Source organism: Larus michahellis, chromosome 1 (assembly GCF_964199755.1).
Source record: "Larus michahellis chromosome 1, bLarMic1.1, whole genome shotgun sequence".
NCBI lineage: Eukaryota > Metazoa > Chordata > Aves > Charadriiformes > Laridae > Larus > Larus michahellis.
Window position 1 is genome coordinate 52,555,801 of NC_133896.1, and position 24,558 is coordinate 52,580,358.

Genomic DNA, 24,558 nt, shown 5'->3' on the forward strand with positions numbered 1-24,558 from the left:
CCCACTCATAATAGAATGTTTCTACTCCAAATAACTGGTATTAAATATAATTGTATTTAATAGAAATATAGTTGTTAACATGTATACATTTTTACATGCATTACGTGCATTTACATGCATTACATATAATGAAAAACTATTTATTTATACTTAATATTTAATTTAAATAGGATATATTTACTTACAACTGGTCTTGAATTCCAGTACCAGCACAGATGAGCAATATTATTATATATTTAACTTGTTATTGGAGAAAAGGATAAAAAAGCCGAACTATAAGTTCACTCATAATGTCATTACTACCCATTAAAAATAGTGTGAAGAGTCCCAGCTACCTAATTTACTAGACGTTCTATCTGTTGCAGTTTTTCCCAAAGCATATGCGATTTTGGCCATCACTTTTAACTCGTTTTCTTTTTATTGGGTTACTCTGGATGTCATTTTGATATTATTCAGGGAGCTGTTAAAGAAGCTGCACTGTATGGCAGACACCAGCTTCTGCAATATTCAATTGCTGTAGTAAGATTTGCCCCATCCTTCCATTACGCTGGTTTGGGTCCTTATTTAATTAGCTCCTAAAGTAAAAAATAAACAGCCATCTTTTTATTTCTTCAAAACAGCAGCAATCAGAGAGTTTATGTTATGAAAACCACTGAATAACTGTTCCCTAAGTGTTTTCCATCATCTGTACCTTAACCGTAACTAAATGTATAAGCTGTATGGTAGAAGTCAGATTGAAAATGAAGGACTTTGTCTTTCTGTGCTCTGATTCTTCTTTGTGATTACTACAGAAACGAGTTTTATAGCCCGAGTTGTGTTAATAGAAACAAGAAAGGGATGGCATTAACAGAGTGGTAGGGAGGAAACCAAGCAAAGAAGTTCTGTCACGTTGTCTGACGCTTAGGATTCAATGTATTTTATTTTTCAGTTGTTTTTCCATCGGAAAGGCAATAGACAAAACTGAAGTAAAACTAAAATCTGGATGAGTAATAAGAGGTTTTCATGTTTCATCAGCCTTATTTCACTTCAAAGAGCAAGCTTGTTAATTACTGAGATACATAAAAATGATGTGGTAGACTCATTCTGAGGCATTGTGTCTTCTATAATATTTTTATGGAATGAAAAAGAAGTTAGGCTTCTGTCTTCTTGCCTATAACTTTATATTAAAAAATGTATCTTTATAAAGATCTAAAAAAACCTTTATAAAGATTTATATATAATATACCCGAACCATTCTCTGATTCTGATTACTGTTACTCAGTCTCAGTTTTCTATGTTCATACTGTTACAGTATTTAGTGTTCTCATAAATTAATCCTTAAACCAGGTATGTGTGCTACCAAACATATAATGCCTTCCCCAAAAAAACTTTAAAACAATTAAGAAGTGAGGTGCGATGACTGTCCAGGGCCTCCAATGCAATGCAGGCCAGTATGAAGAATGTGGATATAAAGAATGACTCTGTGTGTGTGTTACATGAAGTACATGAAGCTGAGACATACATTGTTTTCAGGCCTTTCGAATTTGAAAGTCTGAAGCACAGTGTTAACAACCAGTCCTTTTTATGTGCAGAAGTTTGCTTCATCTGTGCTTTTCAAACACCGCTAACACAAAAATGCATAAACAAGACCTGTATTGTTTCATGAAGAAAACAATAGATAAAATAATTTAGAAAACAGTCACTTCACATGCAAGCTGCAGTTCATGCAACAAGCATATTTGTGTTTGCATCTCTTTTCTATTAATTTGCAAAATAAAAGACTATTCAGGTGCTGCCTTACATTTTATTATTTTTGTTTCTGATCATTGTCTGACCACATTAAGTATTGCTTCAGTCAGGGACGTGTCAGTTTTAGGCACAGCTAAAAGCATGATTTTACAAGTTTTAATAATATTAAGAGTTATTTGATTTTCCTAGATCAGGACAAGAAAAGCATTGTTTTGTTAAAACTTTTTACAAAGCATTGTGTGCATCATTAGTGATGTATGTAAATGTTAGAGAATAAAATAACGTAGGCTGGTTTCTATATTCTAATATTTTTTGAATACTTCAGATATTTATATATTTCTCTCCAGTATAATATTACTTAGAAGGATTCAAAACCTGAAATATAACATGTCTTTAGGTAGCACCAAGTGCTCTGGTAACGTACAATATGATGTTTATATGGTGCTTTATTTGCAGTCAAGAGATTTATTACATTTATTTACACGAAATGTTTTTATGTATTTCCTCTATAGGGATTGCTTGGCATTTTGTACAGAACCAGTCTGTGCAAGTTTAGCTAATGTTCTTGGAAGCTGGGACAACCTACCTTCTCCTTTACCATCTGACATTAAAGAATACAAACTTTATGATGTGGAGACCAAATACGGTTTGCTTCAGGTATGACACAGGTTGTCCATGTAATTTTCTTGCGCTTTTAGTATTAATGATTGTTTTTATAAATTTGTAAACTGCCAAAGTTTTGTCTGCCTATAGCAAATCAAATAATTGGGAAGTGGGAGGTGATAGTGCCCTGATCACTGCAAGTACAAGAGAGGATCAACACTGGAGGCTCTAAGTTGCTACTCTTATTCTGATATGGAAAATATCGAAGAGAATGAATTTGTATTTTCCATATAAATGTCTGTGCTACAGTTGTCTCTCCTGTATGTGAATCTTCTCTTTACGTGCTGTAGAGGAACAGTAGCTCCCATGTTTTACTTGGTGAATATGTTGATCAACTTTGAGCATAATTTTTGTTCTTACGCTGTGATAGTTAATCAGCATTAGTAATCTCATCTGCTAATTACCTGTCTATGTTTAGTTTCCTTCATATATAATTTCAAAGACATTGCCTAAAATGATGGTGAAAAATTGTTTCTTAGTTAACTTAACAATTTAATTGTGACTACAAGAACAGAATTTTTGTAAATATCTTACAGGATATTTGGGGAAATATTTAACCTGAAATAATAATCTTTTATTAACAGGTTTCTGAAGGCTTGTCGTTTTTGCATAGCAGTGTGAAAATGGTCCATGGAAATGTTACTCCTGAAAATATAATTTTGAATAAGAGTGGAGCATGGAAAATTATGGGCTTTGATTTTTGTATCCAGTCAACAAATCCATCTGAACAGGAGGTAACAGATCTTTATATTTATCATCATTAAATTTTGAATTCAGATCTTTGTCTGAAACCAGTTTCATGACCTGGCATTTCAGTAGAGAATCTTTTATTTAATATTCACATCTATATTTTGTTGGCAGGTAATTTGGACATACAGCACAGGCTGGATTGAAGGGCTGCCTTTGGTCATCACAGAAAAAGAGTCTGAGTTGTCTCAGTGGAGTCAAAATAGACTAGTGATGGTTTCAGACAGAGGCTGAAGCCTGTGACGCTTTTGCTTACCTGCATTTGGATGACATGCAAAGCTACCTAATTTAGTCTCTTGCATCCACTCAGTGTCCTCTTGAAATGAATCCCATCATAGTTCATGTTTCCCTCTTACAGCAGTGCTTTGATTTTACATTACACTTCCCATCTCTAATATTCAGACTTAACCGCATCAGCTAATCGCTCTAAGCTACAGACACAGATTCTTAACAGTTTTGCCTTACTCCATTTCTGTGTCATTCCTAATTGAACTTGAGTGGATTCATTATTTTTTGCTGCTTGACTTTAATATTTAAAATGCTCTTTAAAAATCCCTAATAAGTGTACTTTCTTTTACTTCTCTTGCAGCCAAAGTTCCCTTGTAAGGAATGGGATCCAAACTTGCCATCCTTGTGTCTTCCAAATCCTGAATATCTGGCACCAGAATATATTCTCTCTGTGAGCTGTGAGACAGCCAGTGATATGTACTCTCTAGGAGCTGTAATGTATGCAGTGTTTAATAAAGGGAAACCAATTTTTGAGGTCAACAAGCAGGATATATATAAAAGCTTTAGTAGACAGCTGGATCAGGTATGTGTTCTATTTGTGACTGTTATTCATTGATTATCATATTCAAAAAGTTGCCATTTTAAAATAGACCTAAATATTTAGAACACAATACCAGTGCTCCAACATAAACAATCCAATAATGGTATCTTACCTTGCACTTCATAAACTACAAATTTAATTTTTTACCCGATTTCTCTGTAAACCTGTTGAATGCTGGTCTTGTGGAATAAGTACTTTACCTGTTGGGGTGAACAATGTGAAACACAAGGCAGTAAATGACCTATGTAGGAGCACTGAAGATGGCTGAGTTTAGAGTGATTTGATCACTTTACATGCCCATTGGTATCCACTATTGGTATCAGCTATTTCACATTTTGTGGACTATGAATATTAACAGAAGAGGGTTACTTGGATCAGCTGACATCATGTACGTTCGTATGCAAGTTTCCGTGTCATAACTTGCTTTGAGTGCCCATTGCCTTAGTTGTTTGTACTGTATTTTAATGTGTGTAGACAACATCTCAGATAATAACTTGTACCTGTTTAAAAATTCTGAGTTTGTGTTCTCTGATAACATGAACGCAATGAGAAGCTGGAAATAGGGAAATGTGACCTGAAGCAGGCACAGGTACACTGTTGGGAGACGGCAAGACAGCTATGAGGGATCAGAAGCAAATGGGTTACAAAAGGGGTGAAGGGAGGGATATCAAAGGTGCGGGTAGAGAAACCATCAAAAGGTTGACGTATAGTCCTAATGTGTATTGGAAATAGTTAGATGCGTGATTTTGTGACTTCATGGTACGTGTGCTTAAATTACTTACGCAGCTGAGCCGTTTAAGCTCCAGTACTCTTCAGAGCATACCAGAGGAGGTGCGTGAACACGTGAAGCTACTCTTAAACGTAGCTCCAGCAGTCAGACCAGACGCAGATCAAATGACTAAGGTCAGTTCATGGAAAATACGGTAGCCGCAGGAAAGAGGGAAAATAGTGTTTGATTTGTAGAAACAATAGAGATATTTTAAAGTATCTTCCTGTTGATCATTTTAGTTGAAAAGTTGAATATTTTTTAATTATTTTGGAAATAATGATGTTAGTTGATGCCAAAAATTGTCCTTATGCTGACCTGTATTAATATGGAAGAAGTGGGTGCTGAGACAGAATTTAGAATAATCATGCAATGCAACACTATTTTTTTTGTTTTCCAATACAGTTGGAAGTATTTTCTATGTTACGTTTTTACACAATTCAGTCTTTAAAACTATTGGAAGGTTTTTAAAGCCATAAAATGATAAGGGACAATAAATGTAAGGATTAACTTCTGGCTTATGATTTTTGGTGTATTCTTAAATATGCAGAAGAATAGTTTAAAATATATTCAGAGCTCACTTGCCATAATAAACCAAAAATTAATTGTTAAGTAGGATAATTTAAGTTTTAATTTGACAAACTCTTCCTGCACTTTTCTATCTGAAAGTAGAACTTAAAAGCGTGATTCTTCCTCTGTCTTATACCCTAGTTTCTCATCTCTGGTAGCCTTTCAAGTTCCTGCTTGTAGATTTACTTAGCTAAACAATTTTCTTCTTTTCCTGTCATATAAAAAGATTGTATGCAGAGAGAGAAATCAGTATCTTAAGAGTTGGAAGAAATAGGGAGTGAAGACGGGAGGGGGAACAGGTAATGGTTCTGCCAACATATATGCTGAAAGATGGGAAGGGAGGAAATTGGCAAATATTACTCAGGTTTCAACTCATTTGTCTGCAGGGCTACAACAAACAAATCTGTAAATGGTTGTAATAAGCAGTATGGTTTTATAAAGATGTTAAGTCTCTCTTGCCACAGCTGCACTGCAGACTGAATTGTAGCGTCGTGATGTTAGAGCTTTAGTTCTAAAACCAGTTTGTTATGGCCAGCATGACACGAGCTAACATGGAGCTTGACATGGGCAGGTTTACCTTGCTAGTTTTAACTAGTTTGTGTTAACCCGTGTAGAATTCCACGGTCACATACCTTTTGGCGTGCAATCTAGAAGACAGAATTTAAGTTGACAGTGCAGACTAGCTTCAGTTCTCTGCTGACGTGTTATTTTCTTCTGTATTGCACTACTCCAGTCAGCTTTTCTGATTCTTTTTCCTCTTTGTTGCCATACTCTTATCAGCTTCTCTTTCTGCCTTACAGCAGAGCTTCTTTAAATGCTTTTATATCCTTTCTTTTTGCACAAATTTTTCAACTGAAAATAAGTTTCTAAATTGTCTGAGAGACCGTGCTTTGTCTTTAACTGTTGCGAGCCCATGAGTTTTGATATATCCCTCCCTAAAAATGAGAGCTAGCAGGAAGGAGGAATCTTACCCCTGCAAGTTTTTGAATACAGGACTTTTCATTCCAGTCTCTCTAGGTCTGGGCTAGATGCTCTTCTCCTCTTTTAATTCATCTGCTAACTGAAAGTTGAATTTGGGGGGATGGATTTTTATATAAACAATCTTCTTATCATGCATTTTTATCAGTCTTTCATTAACGATGAAGCAGCTCTGTCAGTATTAATATGATATACCATGGCTATAGATGAAACCCCCGGTATTTTTTGGGTGCCATCTTTATAAGCCTGGTCTACGTATATACATTGTTACACAATACTTAAGAAGACCTTTGCCCTGTTTGCTGAAGTAATGAAAACATGGGAGATCATGTGAGAAATTCTAATGGGTGTGATATACAAGGGTCTGAACATTGGAGAGAAATTTATATAATTACACATTTATTGCATGAATGCTTGTTGATTCATTATAAGTTTCCAGGGGTGGTAGCCAGATCTGGGTGGAGTCGTAGGTAATTCTTTCTTGTAATATTAAGTAGTGTGGTTATTCTTAGGAGAACTTTTAATCAAGGTTTCTACTTTTCATTCCATTTTTTGTAGACAAACATTATTTCATCTACAATAAGTTAACTTAGATACACATAACATGCATGGGTTTCTTTAAAATGCTAGGAAAATTCTGTCTTAATAGTCAGCCTTTATCTGTGAATATTATACTACTTAGTATGTAAAAATGTACTTTTCTAATTGTTAGTTGCAGGCGTGTTATTGTAAAGGTTTACTGTAGTGCATTGAGAAGGTAAATAGATGATTATATTATGGAATCTTTGTAACAGTGTCAATGTTGTCTCCCGCCAGATCACAAGCTTTTAATCTTATTTTTAGATACCATTCTTCGATGATGTAGGAGCAATGACGCTTCAGTATTTTGATTCATTATTTCAAAGGGATAACCTTCAGAAATCACAGTTTTTTAAAGGTCTACCAAAGGTTCTGCCAAAACTACCTAAGGTATGTCTGTATAATGTCTTGAAATAGTGAGTTTAAAACTATGTGAACATCTGTTAACATTCTGAATCTGGGAATGCTGGACTTTGTATACCGTAATAGACTGCCATGAGACTAAGAATATAGTAGTAGGAAAGAAGGGAAGGCTAGAAAATAATTGGTGTGGAAATCCTCCTCACTATCAATCATTCCTTAAACAGAAAATGGCAAATTGTGCTATCAGTATGTGTAAGGAGCCAGCATTTGCATGTCCTCTTGGAGTTCATCCCACTTTGAAAGGGAGTTGTCTTCTCTCCACTTACAAGGCTTTCCCTGTGTTTCCAGGTGTTATCATAGCTCTTTGAAGTCATCTTGCCACCTTTTCTTCCAATAAGATTCCTTCAAGTTTTTTTTATAACAAGGCAGTACTTTAATGTTGAATGATGCAAAACTTCCTTCCCTCAACAGACTCAGTGCTAGCAGTGCCCAGAAACCTCAAAGGCAAATGTCTGTCATTACACATTTTTCTGTGTAGTTAGACACTATGTCTAGACTGACTCCTTTTCCTAGCTCAGAGCTTCTGAACCATTGCATTAAATGTCTTTAGTTTTAATTCTATTTTGAACTACACAGTGCAAAAGTCAGACTTCATGTTTAATACTCTCTTCTTTTTAATTTAGTAATTTTTTCCTTTGATCAGAAATTAATGATGCTTTGAAGTTGGAAATAGATGGGATGTATTTCACCTAACTTTAGACAGCCACCGACTGACCTAATGATCTTTAGGGCATTCATTTTTTTTTTCTGTCTTGAAAGTATATTTTGTGAGGAAAGGGACTGCGCCCTTGAACTGTGTATTTCTCTTTATTGACATTAAAAGCATTTAAGGTTGTCTAACTCTACAGTAGACATCCACAATGTAAATATGTATTTTGTCAGCAGAATCCCATTTAGGGAACGTACCTGGAGTTTTACAGGGAGGTATAGCAGGATTATGTGTTTGTTAAGTGAGTGATGGGGTGTTGAAAAAATGATATTTTTTTTTTTTTTGGGGGGGGGGGAGTGATGGAGGCTTTTTTAAGGGTCTTTTTAAAGAAAGCATATAGAATAAGGTTTTCAAAATTCATGTATGTGACTGAAAGTCCTACTTTCTGTACAGTTAATTGCTTTCTGTTGACCTTCACAGCTGTTGTAGTCTCCATTTACGTTTTCAGTGCAGAGAAATGTAAACAATGTAGCACAGTGCAAATTAGCTAAAGTATACTGTGAAAATAAGAATTAAAAATTGAAAATTGTCTATTTAATTTTTTGTAAATATCAAGTTAATACAAAAGCTGTTGAGCTGGCACAATAGTAACTGCAATGCAGTACAATGTGATGCATGCTTTTTTTTTTTTTTTCTTCTTTTAGCGTGTTATAATTCAGCGAATTTTGCCTTGCTTAACTTCTGAATTTGTGAATCCTGATATGGTACCCTTTGTCTTGCCTAACGTTCTCCTAATTGCTGAGGAATGCACCAAAGAAGAATATATCAGGCTCATTCTGCCTGATCTTGGTCCTGTTTTTAAGCAGCAAGAACCAATCCAGGTATGTTAATATTGTTCAGTTTACAGTTTTTCTCTTTGTTGTTTTTTGCTTGAAAAATGACTAATTGTTCTATTTCCCTTTTCCAGCTTCACACAGATTTCCCAACCTGCTCTCTAGTTGTCCGAGCAGTCAGTCTTGATTCATATGAAATCGATTTTTTCCAGGAAATTCACAAAACCTCTACTTCTGCTTTTTTAGATGGGTTTTGTGAGGGTATATTTGCATTTATAGATGAGATTAGACTAGCAAAAAAGGAAGCATTTGATTTACCATTCAGTTGTTCTTTTTGGTTGATTTTAGAAGGTGTATTTGTAAGCACTTTATTACTTACCTAGCCAACCTGAGGAGCGTTGTACAGTACAATATTTGCACATATTCTACCAGTAACTGAACCTATAATTTTTTTTTTCTTGTATCCAGATTGCTGATACTGCAGTCATGGGGTGGAGAAGTTGTTACTTTGATACTCCTTTAAAAGTACTGTTTATTGATGATAATAAAATATTGTTTGAGGGCTGTGCACAGATTTGTGCCATTTGTTTTATTTTATTTGACAAATGTATTGTGTAAGTAAAATACGCTTTTTTTTTCCTGTTGTTCACATGCATAAAAGTAGTAAGACATTATCATTACTGTAAAGGAACAAAACATTTGCATCCTTTTGTCAGCACCATGTGCATGATGATTCGTGAGACTTCGGTCACGAAGTTGGGCATTGTGCCTCCACAGGTAAAAAGGCAGCTATGCATTCTTTCTAGCGCACCTGGTTTTATGGCTGGATGCTCTTATTTCTCCACAGAGCACTTAAAGGGCAGGATAAACATAGGAATGAACAAGCAGACCTTTTATTTTTGGGTTTCGGAAAACCACGTCGGAGAAGTCTTGTTATACTGGGGAGGGAGGAAAGGGGACAATTGTGTAACTGAGAATACCTCAGAAAATTAGAACTACTTAATGTTCTTTACTTTTGGTACACTGGGGCTTTATGTTAGCTTTGTTGTTGTCTTGAAAATATTAAATGTCTAACCGACCGAAAGCCAGTGAACATCTTATTCGTGCTGTTTCACCCTAAAAGGTAACATTGTGGTTTTTTGCTACTTTTGACATCAGATTTGTGAGACAATCCTCACTGCAAAAAGTTTGTCTCAAAGTTATTTCTGGAGCATAATGGGCACAAAAGCTGTTTCATTACTTGAGAAATGAGGGAAGCAAAATACAGACTTGGGGTCAGCTCATAAAGAGCGAGCTTTGCAAAGTTTTTCCGTAGCTTTCTAGATACTGTATATTAAATCCTTATGTTGACATTTTTAATGCTCGCTAAGTACTGAACAGTTTATTGCACTATTATTTCTGTGTTGTTTTTATTACGGCAAAGTTTGTTTAACTAATCCAGGACAGGTTTTCAAAGTTAATATACCAGCAATTCAGGGAAAAAAATATAAAGATTCATAGTGCCAGAGGACAGAATTCCAGGTCTGACTGTCTTTGTACAAGACAAAAACGTCTAGTTCCTGTGTGTTTGTAACTCATGGAGAAGGGCGGATGGGGAAGGTGTCAGTGTTTCTTCCAAATGCTCTCCCAAGATGTTTTAGATTTGTATGAGGCCTGTTACTTGGCTTTTGTCGAGTACTTGAGTTATGAAGAAATTGTTACCCAGTGTTCACTATATTTTTGTATGTGGGAATTTATAATATGAAAATGTAATATTTAGTTAAGTTACTCGTTTTTATTGTATTCTTGGAGTTAGCATGGAGTAACTGGTATGCTGTAAATCACCATCCTAGCTTACTCTGGCATGGCTTCCCAGTGTAGACAAACCCTTAATTTATATCTAGGGGAATCCACAAAGACTTAGCATATGAAGTACTGTAAATTCATATTCTAACGCAGTACCCTGACCAAGTTCTGGGCTCTGTATTAATGAATGAAGCACATCTTTAGCATTATTGTTTAGAGTGCAACTGCTGCTGCTTGCTTAAGAGGTGGTGTGTTTGAATCTATGACATCTTAGTTTCTACTTAAATAGATAAAAAGTATCAAATACAGTCTTAGAAAGCTAAAAATAAAAGAGGTTCATTGGAACAGCATGAACTACATTCAATTTAAAGACAGGTAGAGAGAAAGATCAAAAACAATTGAGCTTTATGTTATCGTAGTTGAAAGAAAGGCATTGACAGCCAGTGGAAAACAGCTGAACTGCTTCTGTGAAATCTAAATTACTATATAGTACAATTTTTAACTTAAAAGCAGTCTGTTATAAGTTCAAACATCTGGTTTTCATTTTAAAGAAGCCTTTCTTGTTGTTAAATAACAGATTTCGTTCATGTTCTCTTCCAATTTGCAAAAACAATCAAACGATCCTTCTCCGAAAATATATATTTAGTTAACATAGAAACTGTCATGCCACAGTATTACAGGATTGCTAGGCAAGTCAACAATGTTATGGGTACATGGATGTTTCAAAAAAGCCAATATTAGGACAAATAAAATTTTTTATTTAAGAATAATTACCACATTTAACTTTAAAACTGATCTGGTCCATCTCACCCTAATTCTCTCGGGTTTGGGGATATTGCATCAGAATCAGTGTTCATGGAATGAGTGAGTCTGTGTGTGTGTGTGTACAGTTTAGGTAGTTAGAATAAGAAAGCAAATATTAGCTGCAGTTTAAAAGAATTTCTTTTTTTTCCCTCTAAAGGAATCAAATGAAAGGGGAAACTTATATGTGGTCTTGGTTCAGTTGTATTTCTACATTCTGATGCTTCGGTTTATTTGACATACAAGCACTGATTGCTACATATTTTTAGACTAAAAATTGAAATCTTTTCCTCCTATGAATTACTTGTCTTTGTATTATGAACGTGATACCATTCACCACAACTTGTTCATTTAGTCTGACCTGTTTTCTAAAAGGAGTTTAGGTGTCAGTGGATAGTCAGTGTCACCTGTAGCAAGTTGTCTCACCTAGCTGAGATGAGACATGAGTCTGATGAGTTACATGGCGCTCTCTACTGGGGACTGAGCCTGGATGAGTAATCTAGAATCACAGCTAACTTTTAGATGGCTAAGCCTGAGGAAGGTGAATCCTACTATGTGAACGTGCTTTTTAGGTTAACGTGAGGTGATTTTTTTTTTCTTTTTTTTTTTTTTAGATTTTTCATTTTATGATCTATATTTCCACGTGAAATAGAATAAAGCTATTTTGTGTCCATATAGTAGCTGTAGTATTCTCATCGTTGTGGCCCTATTTTGATTCTAGATACAGATGGAATGCAGCTTTTATATGTGGAGTTGTTTTAAATGCTTTAAGGACAGCATTTAAGCTACAGGTTTTTGAAAGGTCAGCTTTTTCAATAGTGATGCTTCTATAAACATTTTCTGTGAGCGGATTTTAACAAAAGACTGTGTTGAAAATAGAAACAAGAACTCCCTCCTTAGCCATTATGATGTATTTCAGAAGGATTAGTCTAGAAGACACATGTTTTGATTTGTATTTGCTGTTTTTGAAATGCAATAATATGTCAAAGTGTTTTTTGTCTTCCATGCCTTCAGGCAAGCAACATGGTAAGTGATCACATTTACTGAGTTACAAGAAAACTTCTGAAGTTTTTATATGATACAACAGACTTTAAATTGTAAGTATATGTTTCTGGAGTTAAAACTTTTGGCTTCTGAATTGTCCTTCTTTTAATAGATCTTGTTGATCTTCCTGCAAAAAATGGACTTGCTTCTAACCAAAACTCCACCAGATGAAATAAAGAACAGTGTTCTGCCTATGGTTTATAGAGCCTTGGAAGCACCTTCAATTCAGATCCAGGTATAGTAATTGCAGCCTTTACTTAAAACAATTTTTTTCTCTTCTCTTAAAGCTGTTGTGCCAGCTTTTTGGATGCCCTTGCGTTTGTTTACTTGAAAAAAAAGATATTCCTCAATGTTGAAAGAGATTGATGTTTTATTAAAGAAAACTTGTTTTAGTAAAATAAAATTAAGTTCCCATATTTTCCAGGGAGTAACCATTTGATTGTTGTTCTAATGCACTTATCCTAAATTCTGAGTATCCACCATAGCAAAAAGTAGGATGTGCATTTATAAAGCATTGCCTGTGCTGCAGAAACTGTGCAGGCGTGGATGCTCTTGCCAGTCAGTGAGAGGTGGCTTATTCTGAGGTCCCACTAGTAAGAACATGTGTGCGGGCAATTACTTTGGAAGACCTGATTTGCTGTAAAATCATATTAAGATGCCTTCTGGTGACATTTTTATGTATCCATATTTTAATTCTCTTCATGCTTTCTCTACCTTTCTATGGTTCTTGTTTGTGGAAATCATTCTTCCAGTGGTATTTACTTCTAGTTAGCCAAAGGCATTCAGGAGTGTGAGGGGGAGGTAAACAGACAAAACACTTCTTTAAGAAGGATTTGGATAATCAGATGTGACTTTCACCTTTGCAAAGCCTTTGCAGTATTATTGAGGTAGTTTTTTGTTTCTAAATACCTGGCTTGAGGTTTTTCTGCATCAGCAGTTTAGTTACTCAGGTATTTAGTTGCAACCTGTACTTAATATTCCTGTCTCTTACTTTTTTTGAGATGGGGCTGAAGTTGTTTGTTTTTTTTTTTCCCCTGTTGTTTAAGTATTTTTAATCTTGATATGCTCTTTTATCTTTCAGCCTATCATTGTGCTGTTGCAGTGTTGTTGATAGTACTCATTCGGATTTGCTTGATTTATGTAGGAAAATGTTGCAGTTTGATGCAATAAAAGGGTTTTTTAATATAAAGGCGTTTTGTGAAAATGCAAGATACTCTTGCTATCCAAATATTTTATTATAAATTTATGAATGCTGTTTTTGAAATCCATTTTCCAGGGTTCTATCTGCATATCGCGATGCTTTATTATTCCAGCTATTTATGTGAGTCTGATAGATTAAGGTCAGCTTAGTTGAACATGATATTTCCTTAAGTATTTCCTTAAAAGGAAAGCTGAAGCAGACATTTTAAACTAATTTTGATCTTGAGTAATATTAGCACTAATTTTATAATAAACATGCATGTTTCTTTTTAAACTTATGCACTTTTTTTTTTATAGGAGCTTTGCCTAAACATAATTCCCACGTTTGCCAATTTGATAGATTACCCATCAATGAAAAATTCATTAATTCCAAGAATTAAAAATGCATGTTTGCAAACTTCTTCTCTTGCTGTAAGTATCCTAATAATTTTACCTCTTTCTCAGTCCTCAGAAAACGTTGTTACCCTTATTTACTTTGGCTTTTCTGCTGTTGTATCCTTAAAGAAAAGCCCATCGGTGTGCCTTGATTTCTTTTTGAGCCTTTCTTTTTTACTTTTTACAAATACAAAAGCACTGTTTACTTTTTTACTCTAACCATTTTTCAAGTTATTAGCAACTTACTGTTGCTAAAAATACTGTAAAAATTGTTCAAGTCTGTTCCAGAATGTGTTTGTCCTGCAGAAAAGCCAAGGTTTTGTGAGGACTGTGTAACTACATATATATTTTCCTTTCAGGACACAAAAGGGGTTTTTTAACTTGTCTTGAATTTGCAGATATGAAGGTCGTAGTTTTCAGCAGCATCTGTTTTCTTCTAAGTGTGAGTTTTGTATGGGTTTTTTTTCTTAGGCAAAAATATAGTAAAGAGTTTGTTTAATTCTTGTCATACTTCACAGGTCCGGGTAAACTCACTAGTGTGCTTAGGCAAGATTTTGGAGTACTTGGATAAATGGTTTGTGCTTGATGATATTTTACCTTTTCTACAACAAATTCCATCCAAGGAACCTGCAGTGCTAATGGGAATTTTAGGTAATCAATATTTTCAACTCTCTGTGCTTTGACATTGTATTATCATTGATAGTGTTTACATAGTGTATCGCTAAAACAGCTATTAAAAATTTCCTGTTTCTGGTTCTTAAGTATGCCCCTCTTCAGCTACCGTATGCATTGCTGGTACTTTCGAACACTAGTACGTATATTTGTAGTCTTCAAGGCCCAGTGCAGTTCTGAATACTTATTGCACTTCTTGGGCTGTGACACTTTCATGGACTGTACACTCCACAGTCAGAGAGGCTGTTTTGCTTAGAAGAGTGTAGGATCTGTCTTCTTGCAGATGCTGCTGGAGCTTTTAAAATGTTTCTGTTGCCTTCTCTTACCACTCTTGCATGTCAGATGCTGTAAATCATTGCTGACAAATCTGCTGCTCTTCACTGCAGGGTTTGTTAGGCTCATGTTGTTGGACGTTTAAGCAAACGTGGCTGCCTTTGCACTGAAATGGAGTGTAGTCTGGATGAGGTTTCACCAAACAGCTAACAAAACCTAATGGCTGGTTACTTCTGGGAGGGGAGGCCTCACTCCAGTTGTGCTTTCCTGCTGCCACTCTGTTGCTTGCCTATATGCCTGAGGATGTGTGATTTTAACAACTTGAATGGGCTTAAGGAGACCAGATGACCAGAGCCACTGCCAAGAAAAAGGTGTGACTGCGTGGCCAAGTCTGGAAGGCAGTGGCCGTTTCTCTTACTGACAGTAAAGTAATAGACAGACGACCATTTGTAACAAGCTGAGCTCTGCTGGCAGCAGCCCTCAGTAAACACTGTGATAATATGTGGTAGTAGCATTATTTCGGTTTGCTCAAAATCAGCAAGAGGGTATCTATCAGTACTAATTTAAAGTTGGCTGTTTCCCTTAATCCTTGCAGCTTTGCCTTGTGGTTGCTCTCTGAGAAGGAGGGACAGTGTATCTTTTACTTTAGTGGCATTATTCCTGAATTCTACTTGGATACAGTGCATAAGTGAACCCTAGTTTGGAAATTATAAGCTGAAATCAATTTGATATACTCGTGCTCTCCTTTTTTCTGGAATCATACTACCTTCCGTCTTCTGTGTGATAGCTTCTTTGGCCAGCTGACAACTCTGTTCTAGCACTAACCGTAGAAGCTGAGGAAAGTTTCTTCTTCTTTTGTGCTACTGTGTTCAGTGTTTGCCGCCAGAGGTGGACTATTTAGACAGAGAAATCCTGTCAGAAACATTATAGAACTTGTAGGCTTAACACTGGATTCCTCGTGCCTGCCAGTGTTCTTTTTTTCAGTGTTTTTAGAATAGATATAGATTATGCATGATTTTTGATCCTGTGTGTAATGCAGCCCCAAACATTTGGGTAAGAATCTTTGTAAAATGCGATTGGAGAGCAGTGTGATAGTTACTCCTAGACACTTCTGTATGCCAGGAGAGAACACATCCTTAGTTAATGCAGTTTAATTTCTCAGTGGCAATTTGTCAGTTTGTGATAACTCAGTTGCTCGTGATCTGTTCAAAGGTGCATGTTCTCAGATAATTGTCCAGGACAATACATTGCCTAATACCAGGGTTTCTTAGCTGCAAGTCATAGAATCGTAGAATCTTCATGGTTGGAAAGGACCTTTGAGATCATCGAGTCCAACCATACACACACACAAAAAACCCCCCTTCTCTTGTTCTGAACTTCAGCAAAGCCTCTTGTTATAATACGTTTGTGTTGTAGATGAGTATATCGCTTTTATGAATCTGCACACAGAGCCAGTGTATGTTCAGATGATTGATACATACAGAGAGTGCTACTTTGTTCACATTGTTTACAATTTTTGATGTTTTATGTCAGGTATTTACAAATGTACGTTTACTCATAAGAAGCTGGGAATCACCAAAGAACAGCTTGCAGGAAAAGTATTGCCCCATCTGATTCCTCTTAGTATTGAGAACAATCTTAATCTCAATCAGGTAGGAACATCACTACGTTGCCCGCTTCTTCCTGATAAATTGGAAGAGAATAGATTTAAACTGTTGTAAGAGGAAAAATTCGTATGTTACTGTATGTCTATGTCTTTTTTAAAAGCAAACAAACAAAACCAAAAAATCTGCCAGTATTGCTGTAATTGCATGTTTAAAGCTTGTATTTTTCAGTGGATTTAACTGATCTAGTATAAAATTTCAAAATGAATACTGTCATCTTCCAAATATCCTGCAAAAGCAGTTAGCTATTAACATAATTACAATTCAAGTTAAAAGCTGAAGTACAACCTTAATGTTTCATCCCTTGCTCTTGTTTTTAAATATTGCAGATAATGTAGAAGTACAATCACAGAATTATTTTTTTTTTTAAATTAATCTGGTAATATTCCTCTGTGAGTGTTTTTTTTTTTGTCTGGGTTGCCCCACTTTTTTTGTAGCAGTATATGTTTTTCACTGTTTCAGCATACGCTCTGCTTGCAGTTAGGTATCTAATGGAAGATAGTGAAGGTGGATTATAAATTATTTAAAAATCTGCAGTTTATCTGACATTGTGTATTGTAAGTTTTATGAGATACTACTTTTTAAGTTATACGTCTGAAATCCATCACTGCAAATTCCAAACTTCTTGTATATTTCTTTTACAGTTCAATTCTTTTATTTGTGTTATAAAAGATATGCTTAATAGATTGGAGGCAGAGCATAAAACAAAACTCGAGCAACTTCATGTCATGCAAGAGCAACAGAAGTAAGTGTTTATTTACGTGTGTATTAGAGAAGGAACAAGTGAGCGGAGATAAATTTCTGTTAATTTTTTAGCAAACGTGAGAAAACTCTAGCTATATCAATAAAAAACCCTAGGTAATTCTTACTTCAGTAGTTGAGAATTACCTCAAATAAGCATAGTTGTCAGCAAAGATTTATTAGTCCTACAATTATAATAATATTGTGATGTCAGTGGTTTTATAGAGTAAAATCTTTTATATAGTTCAGTCACGGTTTATTATTTTGAGTAAATAGTTTTTAATTAATTCATTAAATGTAAAAGTTCATACTGAGCTCTGCTAGTACAGTTTATGTCTTGCTTCTATATGCTAAGTTGCTTTTCTGTAGTTGTTGAGAACATAAACTATGCTGGAGAAACATAAACATTGCGGCCTTTTAGAAGGCAGCTATATTTGAAGATATTTAGAGCTATTGTATGGAGTCCGATATGAGGTGAGATTTCTGACTCAAATTAACTTGGGCTGCACAAATTCTGTGTCACCCTGCTCAAAAGGAGGAACTAAGACCATGTGAAATGATCATTAGGAAACCCTTACAATTTAGAATATTAACATTTCCCAGTCCCCTACAGGCATTCTATAAAAATGGCAGTGCTCTCATAATGCAATTTTTTTGATTATTTAAATGCAGAAGAATAATCTGCATTCCTGAATTAGTGTTGTGGATGTGACTGTAAAGTTATGTTTTTGTAATATGTATACTCTATACTATATAGATCTTTGGATATAGCTAACCAAATGAATGTATCTGAAGAGGCAAGATCTAGTAGTACAAGTAATCAGGTAAGCGACAATATTTTATTGTGTTACATATAGAAATTTGAAACTTAAAATCGTATACTCAATATTTATGTTACCTTAAATTACAACATTGCAAATAACTAAGTTTTGTTTCTTTGAACTTAAACAGATTGATAAAGTATTTAATACTAGTGGAACTGACCTTCTTACTAGTGGATCTGAGAGTAAAGAGAATGAGATGTCATCAACACAGAAAAAGGTGTGTTTTACTTTGCTTTGTAATCATTACATCCATCTGTCTAATAGAAGGCTGATACGGTTGCACAAAAAGAGTATGTGTACATAGTTATCATATTTAAAGCTTTAAAAGAAAAACCTAACTGCTTTTGTATAGCACAGCACCATACATAGTCACATGTGAAGGTCCACTGAAAAATGTTCAAATTATATCCTTGAATTTCAGTGAAAGCCTTTCTTTGAACGTAGCTTTGTACAAAGTCGGCAGCAATTATGATTGTAAGTTTTTGGTCGTTTTCTATCTCCTTAATTATAGCTTTTAATGAAACTGAAACTTCAGCAGTGGATTTAGGTAGGAAAATCAAAATAGGCAACTTTATGATAAAATTACAAACACAGATGAAGATAAAATATAGAATTCTGTGTAGTAGCAGAGACTAACATTTGCTATACAATTCAAAGATAAGTGAAAATGAACAATATGGGTATAAATACAGGAAGCAAAGAAAAAGCATGCATGACACAGAATATTAAACATAAGCGTAAACTATTGTAAAATTCTTTTCATGCTATTAATTATGTAGATGGCTTCCCAGAATCCATACATTTTATCATTTCCATTTCTAGTTATATCAGCCCTCTCACTAATTTTAGGCTAAGGGGAAATGATCATCATTAACAAAAGTAGAGTTAAAATCCTGAAAAGCCTCTTGAGCAATCTGAAAATAAAATTCCCTTTCCAACTCCACGGTCAGTTGTAGTTCTAACTCAAGTGCTGTATGAAAACAAAACCTGCAAAGAACACTTTTTCTTACGCCCAACATTAAGAAGACAAAGCTAAAATGGTTTTGTTGTGATACCTCTTTATTCGAGATCTGCTCAAATTTCTCATTACGTTTAAGTATGATAATACTACAATATGATAAATATTATAAACATTTTGTGCTTCTGCACTTTCTCTTTTTTATAAATAATATATATTGTTCTACCACATATTGAAATGACAGTGCTATTTATGAAACAAAAATATCAATGTAAGAATAACCGTTCTGTGCAACTTAGTGTCAGTACTTTCCGCTTTAAAGGCATCGCTTACACTTGAAGAGAAGCAAAAGTTAGCTAAAGAACAAGAACAGGCACAGAAACTGAAAAGCCAGCAACCTCTTGTGCCGCAAGCGACTGTAATAACACCTCCAGTGAAGCAGGTGAGAAAGAACAAACTGCTGCACTGTTTCTGTTGGAGCCGTGATGCTTTTTCCTTTCAAGTGCTGTATGCATTTAGCATTTTTTTTCTCCTGTGAGTCACCCTTTGTTTTCACTGATAGTACAGTGGTATAGCTGAGAAAAACTAAAAGAAATTTTAATCTGCTTTCCATTTGTGTCGCTAGCAATATTTCACACTTTTTAAATTACAGGAGTTTCCGAAGGAATAATTATTATTGTAAGGCCATTCTTCTAGATAAGGAAAAAGCACATATTAAAAAAGGTTTTGCTCCGAAGAGTTTATTAACTAAATATCTAAAGGGCTTGGGGATAGGAATGGGGCATGTGAGCAAATGTCACAGTAGTACTTCATGTATAGTCTTAATTGTCAAATTAAAGCTGCATAACAATTAGTTCTAAGTAGCAAAGAACAACAATAACCTAATTGCTTTTGCGTATGTTTACATTTCATGCCCAATTCCATGCAGTGAGTTCTGATTTCTGAAAAATAAATGCCACTTCTGCTGGAGCAATGAGGAAGACTGTTGCTAGAGTCTTTGTACAAGAGTAGCATTTAACTGCATTTTATGTGTTTTGCAGACAAAAGACTTGACAGATACCTTGATAGATAATATGTCGTCTTTGACTAGCCATTCTATCAACAAAGCTAAAGTTCCATCTTCAAACAGCTTCTCTTCTGTCCCTCCTATGGGTGTTGGAATGGGATTTTCATCACCTATTGACAACACAAAGAGAAATATGACAAACGGACTAAATACTAATCTGGGTTTTCAGACTGCTGGATTCAGTATGGGAGCTGGTCCCACCACTCAGAATTTCTTCAGTGGTCCAAGTGCAACAGCGACAACCAAGATGAACATTGTACCAACTGCCAACATGCCAAATTACAGTCCTATGAATACTGCATCTGCAATGTCTCCACTGACACAACAAAACAGACCCCCAGATATGTCTGCTTTAGATAATCTTTTTGGTCCTCAAAAACCCAAAGTTAGCATGAAACAGTTGGCTCAACAGAAATCAAGCCAGTGGGTTAATCAGTTTGTACCCCCGCAAGGGTCCCCAGGTGCGAGCGCTTCAGTCTTGGGACCTCAGATGAACATGATAGGCCAGCCTGGCTTTGGTATACAGGGTAATCCTTTCTTTGCTCCTCAGAACTTTGCACAACCAGCAAACACAATGACCAACAGCAGCTCAGCTAGTAATGACTTAAAAGATCTTTTTGGGTAAAATGTTTTGTTTTCTTCTTTCAAAGATTGATGAAATTTGGATCATGGGTAAGCTGATTAACATCTTTTTTTGATTAGTAAAAGCATGACTTGGCGAAACTTTCAACCCAGCAAAGTAAAGACTTTTACACTGGAAAAAAGACTTGATTTCGCATTCACCTGGTACTGCAGTGGAGTTGCATAAGTGCAAAATCATCTTACATGCTAAAGATTTCCTGTCTCTTTTCCAAGCATCACAGTACTGACGGTAGGATGCATATATTCAATCAAAAAAGAAGTAGCTAAGTATTTCAAAACTACTCGGAAGTGTACTCGATCAACTCCTGTGAAATTTCCTACAAAATTTTGTTTCTTAAGTTCAACAAAAATGCAGAGGGGGTAATAATGCTAGTGAATGCAGTCCTGCAGCCCAGTCCTTTCAGTGTCTGCTAAATTCTTGTTGATGATTTGAGTTGCCTGAATTTGGCACGAACTGTCATTTTGCCGTATGACAGTTTGTAAAAAGCAAGTTCTTTCGCTGCCTCAGAAAGTTTTGTTAGCCATGTTAGCCATACATAGAAAGATCTCTAACCAGTAACTGTGTAAGAGGCAAGAAGAGAAAACATTTTGTATTTCTTCTCTTACATGATAATTAAAATTAATGTGGTAGTAAACTACAACAAGATTTGGGAGGCATAAGATGGTTTAAAATTTTGTGCTAGTTTGGGACAGAGTAAGAACACCGCTCCAATGGTCATGCTGGTTTACAACCTGTTTTATAATGCCAGATCCTTGCTACCAGCCCCATAACAAAAGCAGCGTACCACTTAGACAGCATTTTAAAATACACGTGGTGACATGATCACATTTATTACATAGTCCAGTGGTTTGGCTAATTTGATAGTGCTTCTAACTGGTGTGAAAAAAGAATATGAGTAGCTATGGAACCTCCTAAAAAAATGTTCTATGTAAAATTCAGGTGTTGACTGCCCCAGCTATGTAACTGAGCAGTTCTGTGTAACTAAGCACACACTCTTTAGTTACACAGAAATATTCTTGAATTACTTTGTAGATTTTTAGCTGCATTGGGAAGATGGAAAAGGATTGCCTCATGCAAGTTGCACATGGTTGTGTGAAAAAGCAGAGTGCCATAAATTGCCTTGACTAGAATAAACTATTTCATTTTAATTTGGTTTAACTCAAGTCCTTATGAAGGATAGATGAATATGAAGCGAGTTCTCAAATACAGATTTGTAAGCTCTAGAATATATGGTAAATACACAGGTATTTCAAATCCTTTTTATTGTATTACTCCAAATTTAATAAAGCTCTCCAGAAAACCAAACAGTAGTTTCTCCTACTTCCCAGTAGGTGTATGTTCAGCTTGCCCATGATAGAATCTCTGTTCTGTCAGATACTACTGTTGGATTTTAACTTTTTCTTTCCTAGGAATTTCAGGAGCTTTCTTACATAATATTTTGAAGACTATAGCTGGCTATTTTGAGAAGGAAAGAACTAGTTACCTTTTTTATGGAAAGCCTACATGCTTTATTTTTCAAAGCCTTTCACTGAAGAAATTGTTCTTTCATTTGCTGCTTAAGAAACCAAAGGGCCTTATGCTGTAAATGTGACTTGTATTTTGTTATATTTCCATGGTTCTAAGCGGTAATAACATTAAGCATATTTCTTAAAGAATCGTTTATGTATTATAGCTGCTGCCTTAGTCCTATTGTTTTAAAATACCTGGGACCAGTGAAATTGTGGTTTAGAAAACAATACCTAACATGTTGTGATGCTTATGTGCTGTTAATATTCATGGTAAACATTGTAGGTTATGTTAAGATATCTCTGTAAACTTAAGTACAATACTAGAACTGTTAAACTATTTAAGTTCATTTACGGTTACTAGCACTCTATACTCTCAACCACACTAATGTCGTCTTTTATGTCAACTTTTGAAAGCTACCTTTTGTTAGGGTAACTTAAGGCAAGCCTTTGAAGAATTACTTGAATCTGTATTCCTCTAAATTATTTGGAAAATAAGTTTATATTAAAAAGAACATCTCTTAGGACTCTACAATGTATTAAATTAATACGTCCATGGTAAAAGCAGTCTTAAATGTCAGTGTCCTGATCCGGGGTTTCAGTCACTGATCCCCCTGGACTGGGGGCTTTTCAGAACTGGATTTTAATTTAGCCTACTGGAGGGAAAAATAACTGAATAAATTTGATCTGATTTTATATACTAGAGCTTCTAAACTGTGGGGTTTGGGGTATGTGCTTTTGGCATGGGCTGTCTGAGAATATAATCTATTTTGTAAGAACAAAGTCAAAAAAATGCTGCAAGTTCAAATTAAGAGATGCTCTTTATGCAGCGGTAATGTGATGGAATAAGGTCTTTATCTGGCTCAAGTAAGAGGATTATTTTCTACTTATATTTGAGAACACAATTTTGGTTTCTCTTGTCTTCTGCAATTTTCAGAACAACCAGAGTAGAAGAATAACAACAAAGAAAACTGAAAAGGGTGCTTGTGAAAGTTATAACAAATTTTTCCGGTTATTTAAAAATAAACAAGAAAAAATAACTTCAGTTAAATTGAGAGGGTCAAATCCCTCTTCCTTGTAGATGCTTCCTGCTTAATGTGTCAGGAAACTGGGTGTGTGTGGAGTTCTCTAACTATTTCTTCTTAACTTAAAGGAAAGAGGAGTTGCAAGAGGTAAGTCACCAAGGCCACGTGGCGTTTTTCTTTAGGAAGCCTTGTCCAGCTGATCTCTCCACTTAGAAGCCGTCATTCTGAGGCCCTGCAAGAGGCTGGAAGACTCATGTTGTGGACAGAGTGAATACTGTTGTTTGAGAGCAACCGTTGTATTTCACATCCAAGTTGTTGTTTGCGAAAGAGTAGGAGGAAGGGACAGTGTCATAAAAAGTGGGCGTTCCAGGGGCCTTCTGTTCCTGGGCGTGGATGGAAAACAGCGTTGCATCTGGTTTGGCCTGAAGCAGCGGGACTGTCCAGCCTTAATGCAAAACAAAATGGGGAATACAGGTATTGAAATTGGTATCTGATTAAGAAATTGCAAATTCTTTTACTCAAAAAGTAACCTGATGTAAAATAAGTTCTTATTATGCTGCCTTGAACAAAACTGTAAGTTACACGCGATTTCTGCCCTTTGTACTCAAACTAATTTAAAGGAAAAAATGCGCAAGCCTGGCAGGTTTTATCATCACCTTACAGCCTCCACCCTGTGCCACCCACTCTGCGCACCCACTGTGAGCAGATCTTCATGGCACCGTGGAAATTAGAGCAGGATCTGGGCTGAGCTGCCCAGCTCACCTGGTTTGCTTTACTTTCATTCGTAAAGAAGAGGTAAAGAGAAGGGAGTCAGTTCCTATTCTTTAATTGATTTCTCTATATTATGTTTACTGCAAAAGGAGAAAAGAAGCGGAGATAGCTGCACGTCTTGAGCATAAGCATCGGTTGTCCTTTGGCTGCTCTGGTGTTTGCTAAATGAATGTGACTGCACCAAGACAGCAGCGTTTTCCGTATTACACCTGTTGGTTCCATTTGGTTTTAAGTATGAAAGTCTCTGAAGCATCCTCTGAAAACCCAGTCGTAGAAAACAAACTAATCCTGGTAGATGGAAGAATTGTATTAAAGAGGCTTGAAATACCTTCTCTGCTGGGGCTGGTGGAGAGGAGCCGTGAAAGTACTGAGTTACGGATTAGCTTAGAAGCCCCTGGGTCTGCCTCTCTCAAGAGGAGAGAAACAGGGAGTGAAATGGCGCAGGT

General features: G+C 35.7%; 1 protein-coding gene across 1 annotated transcript in view; it reads left to right on the forward strand.

The window, feature by feature from the left end:
* The window catches only part of SCYL2 (SCY1 like pseudokinase 2), a 36,701-nt gene extending 14,742 nt beyond the window's left edge, over nt 1–21,959 (forward strand). The window contains exons 4-18 of the mRNA XM_074575854.1: nt 2,241–2,385; nt 2,976–3,125; nt 3,728–3,949; nt 4,754–4,870; nt 7,125–7,250; nt 8,637–8,813; nt 12,508–12,630; nt 13,893–14,006; nt 14,489–14,621; nt 16,449–16,567; nt 17,224–17,324; nt 18,078–18,144; nt 18,272–18,361; nt 19,425–19,544; nt 20,143–21,959. Of these exons, the coding sequence (XP_074431955.1) occupies nt 2,241–2,385; nt 2,976–3,125; nt 3,728–3,949; nt 4,754–4,870; nt 7,125–7,250; nt 8,637–8,813; nt 12,508–12,630; nt 13,893–14,006; nt 14,489–14,621; nt 16,449–16,567; nt 17,224–17,324; nt 18,078–18,144; nt 18,272–18,361; nt 19,425–19,544; nt 20,143–20,793 (2,455 nt within the window). The 3' untranslated portion in view covers nt 20,794–21,959. The remainder of the gene's footprint in view (nt 1–2,240; nt 2,386–2,975; nt 3,126–3,727; nt 3,950–4,753; nt 4,871–7,124; nt 7,251–8,636; nt 8,814–12,507; nt 12,631–13,892; nt 14,007–14,488; nt 14,622–16,448; nt 16,568–17,223; nt 17,325–18,077; nt 18,145–18,271; nt 18,362–19,424; nt 19,545–20,142) is intronic.
* The last annotated feature ends 2,599 nt before the right edge of the window (nt 21,960–24,558 follow it).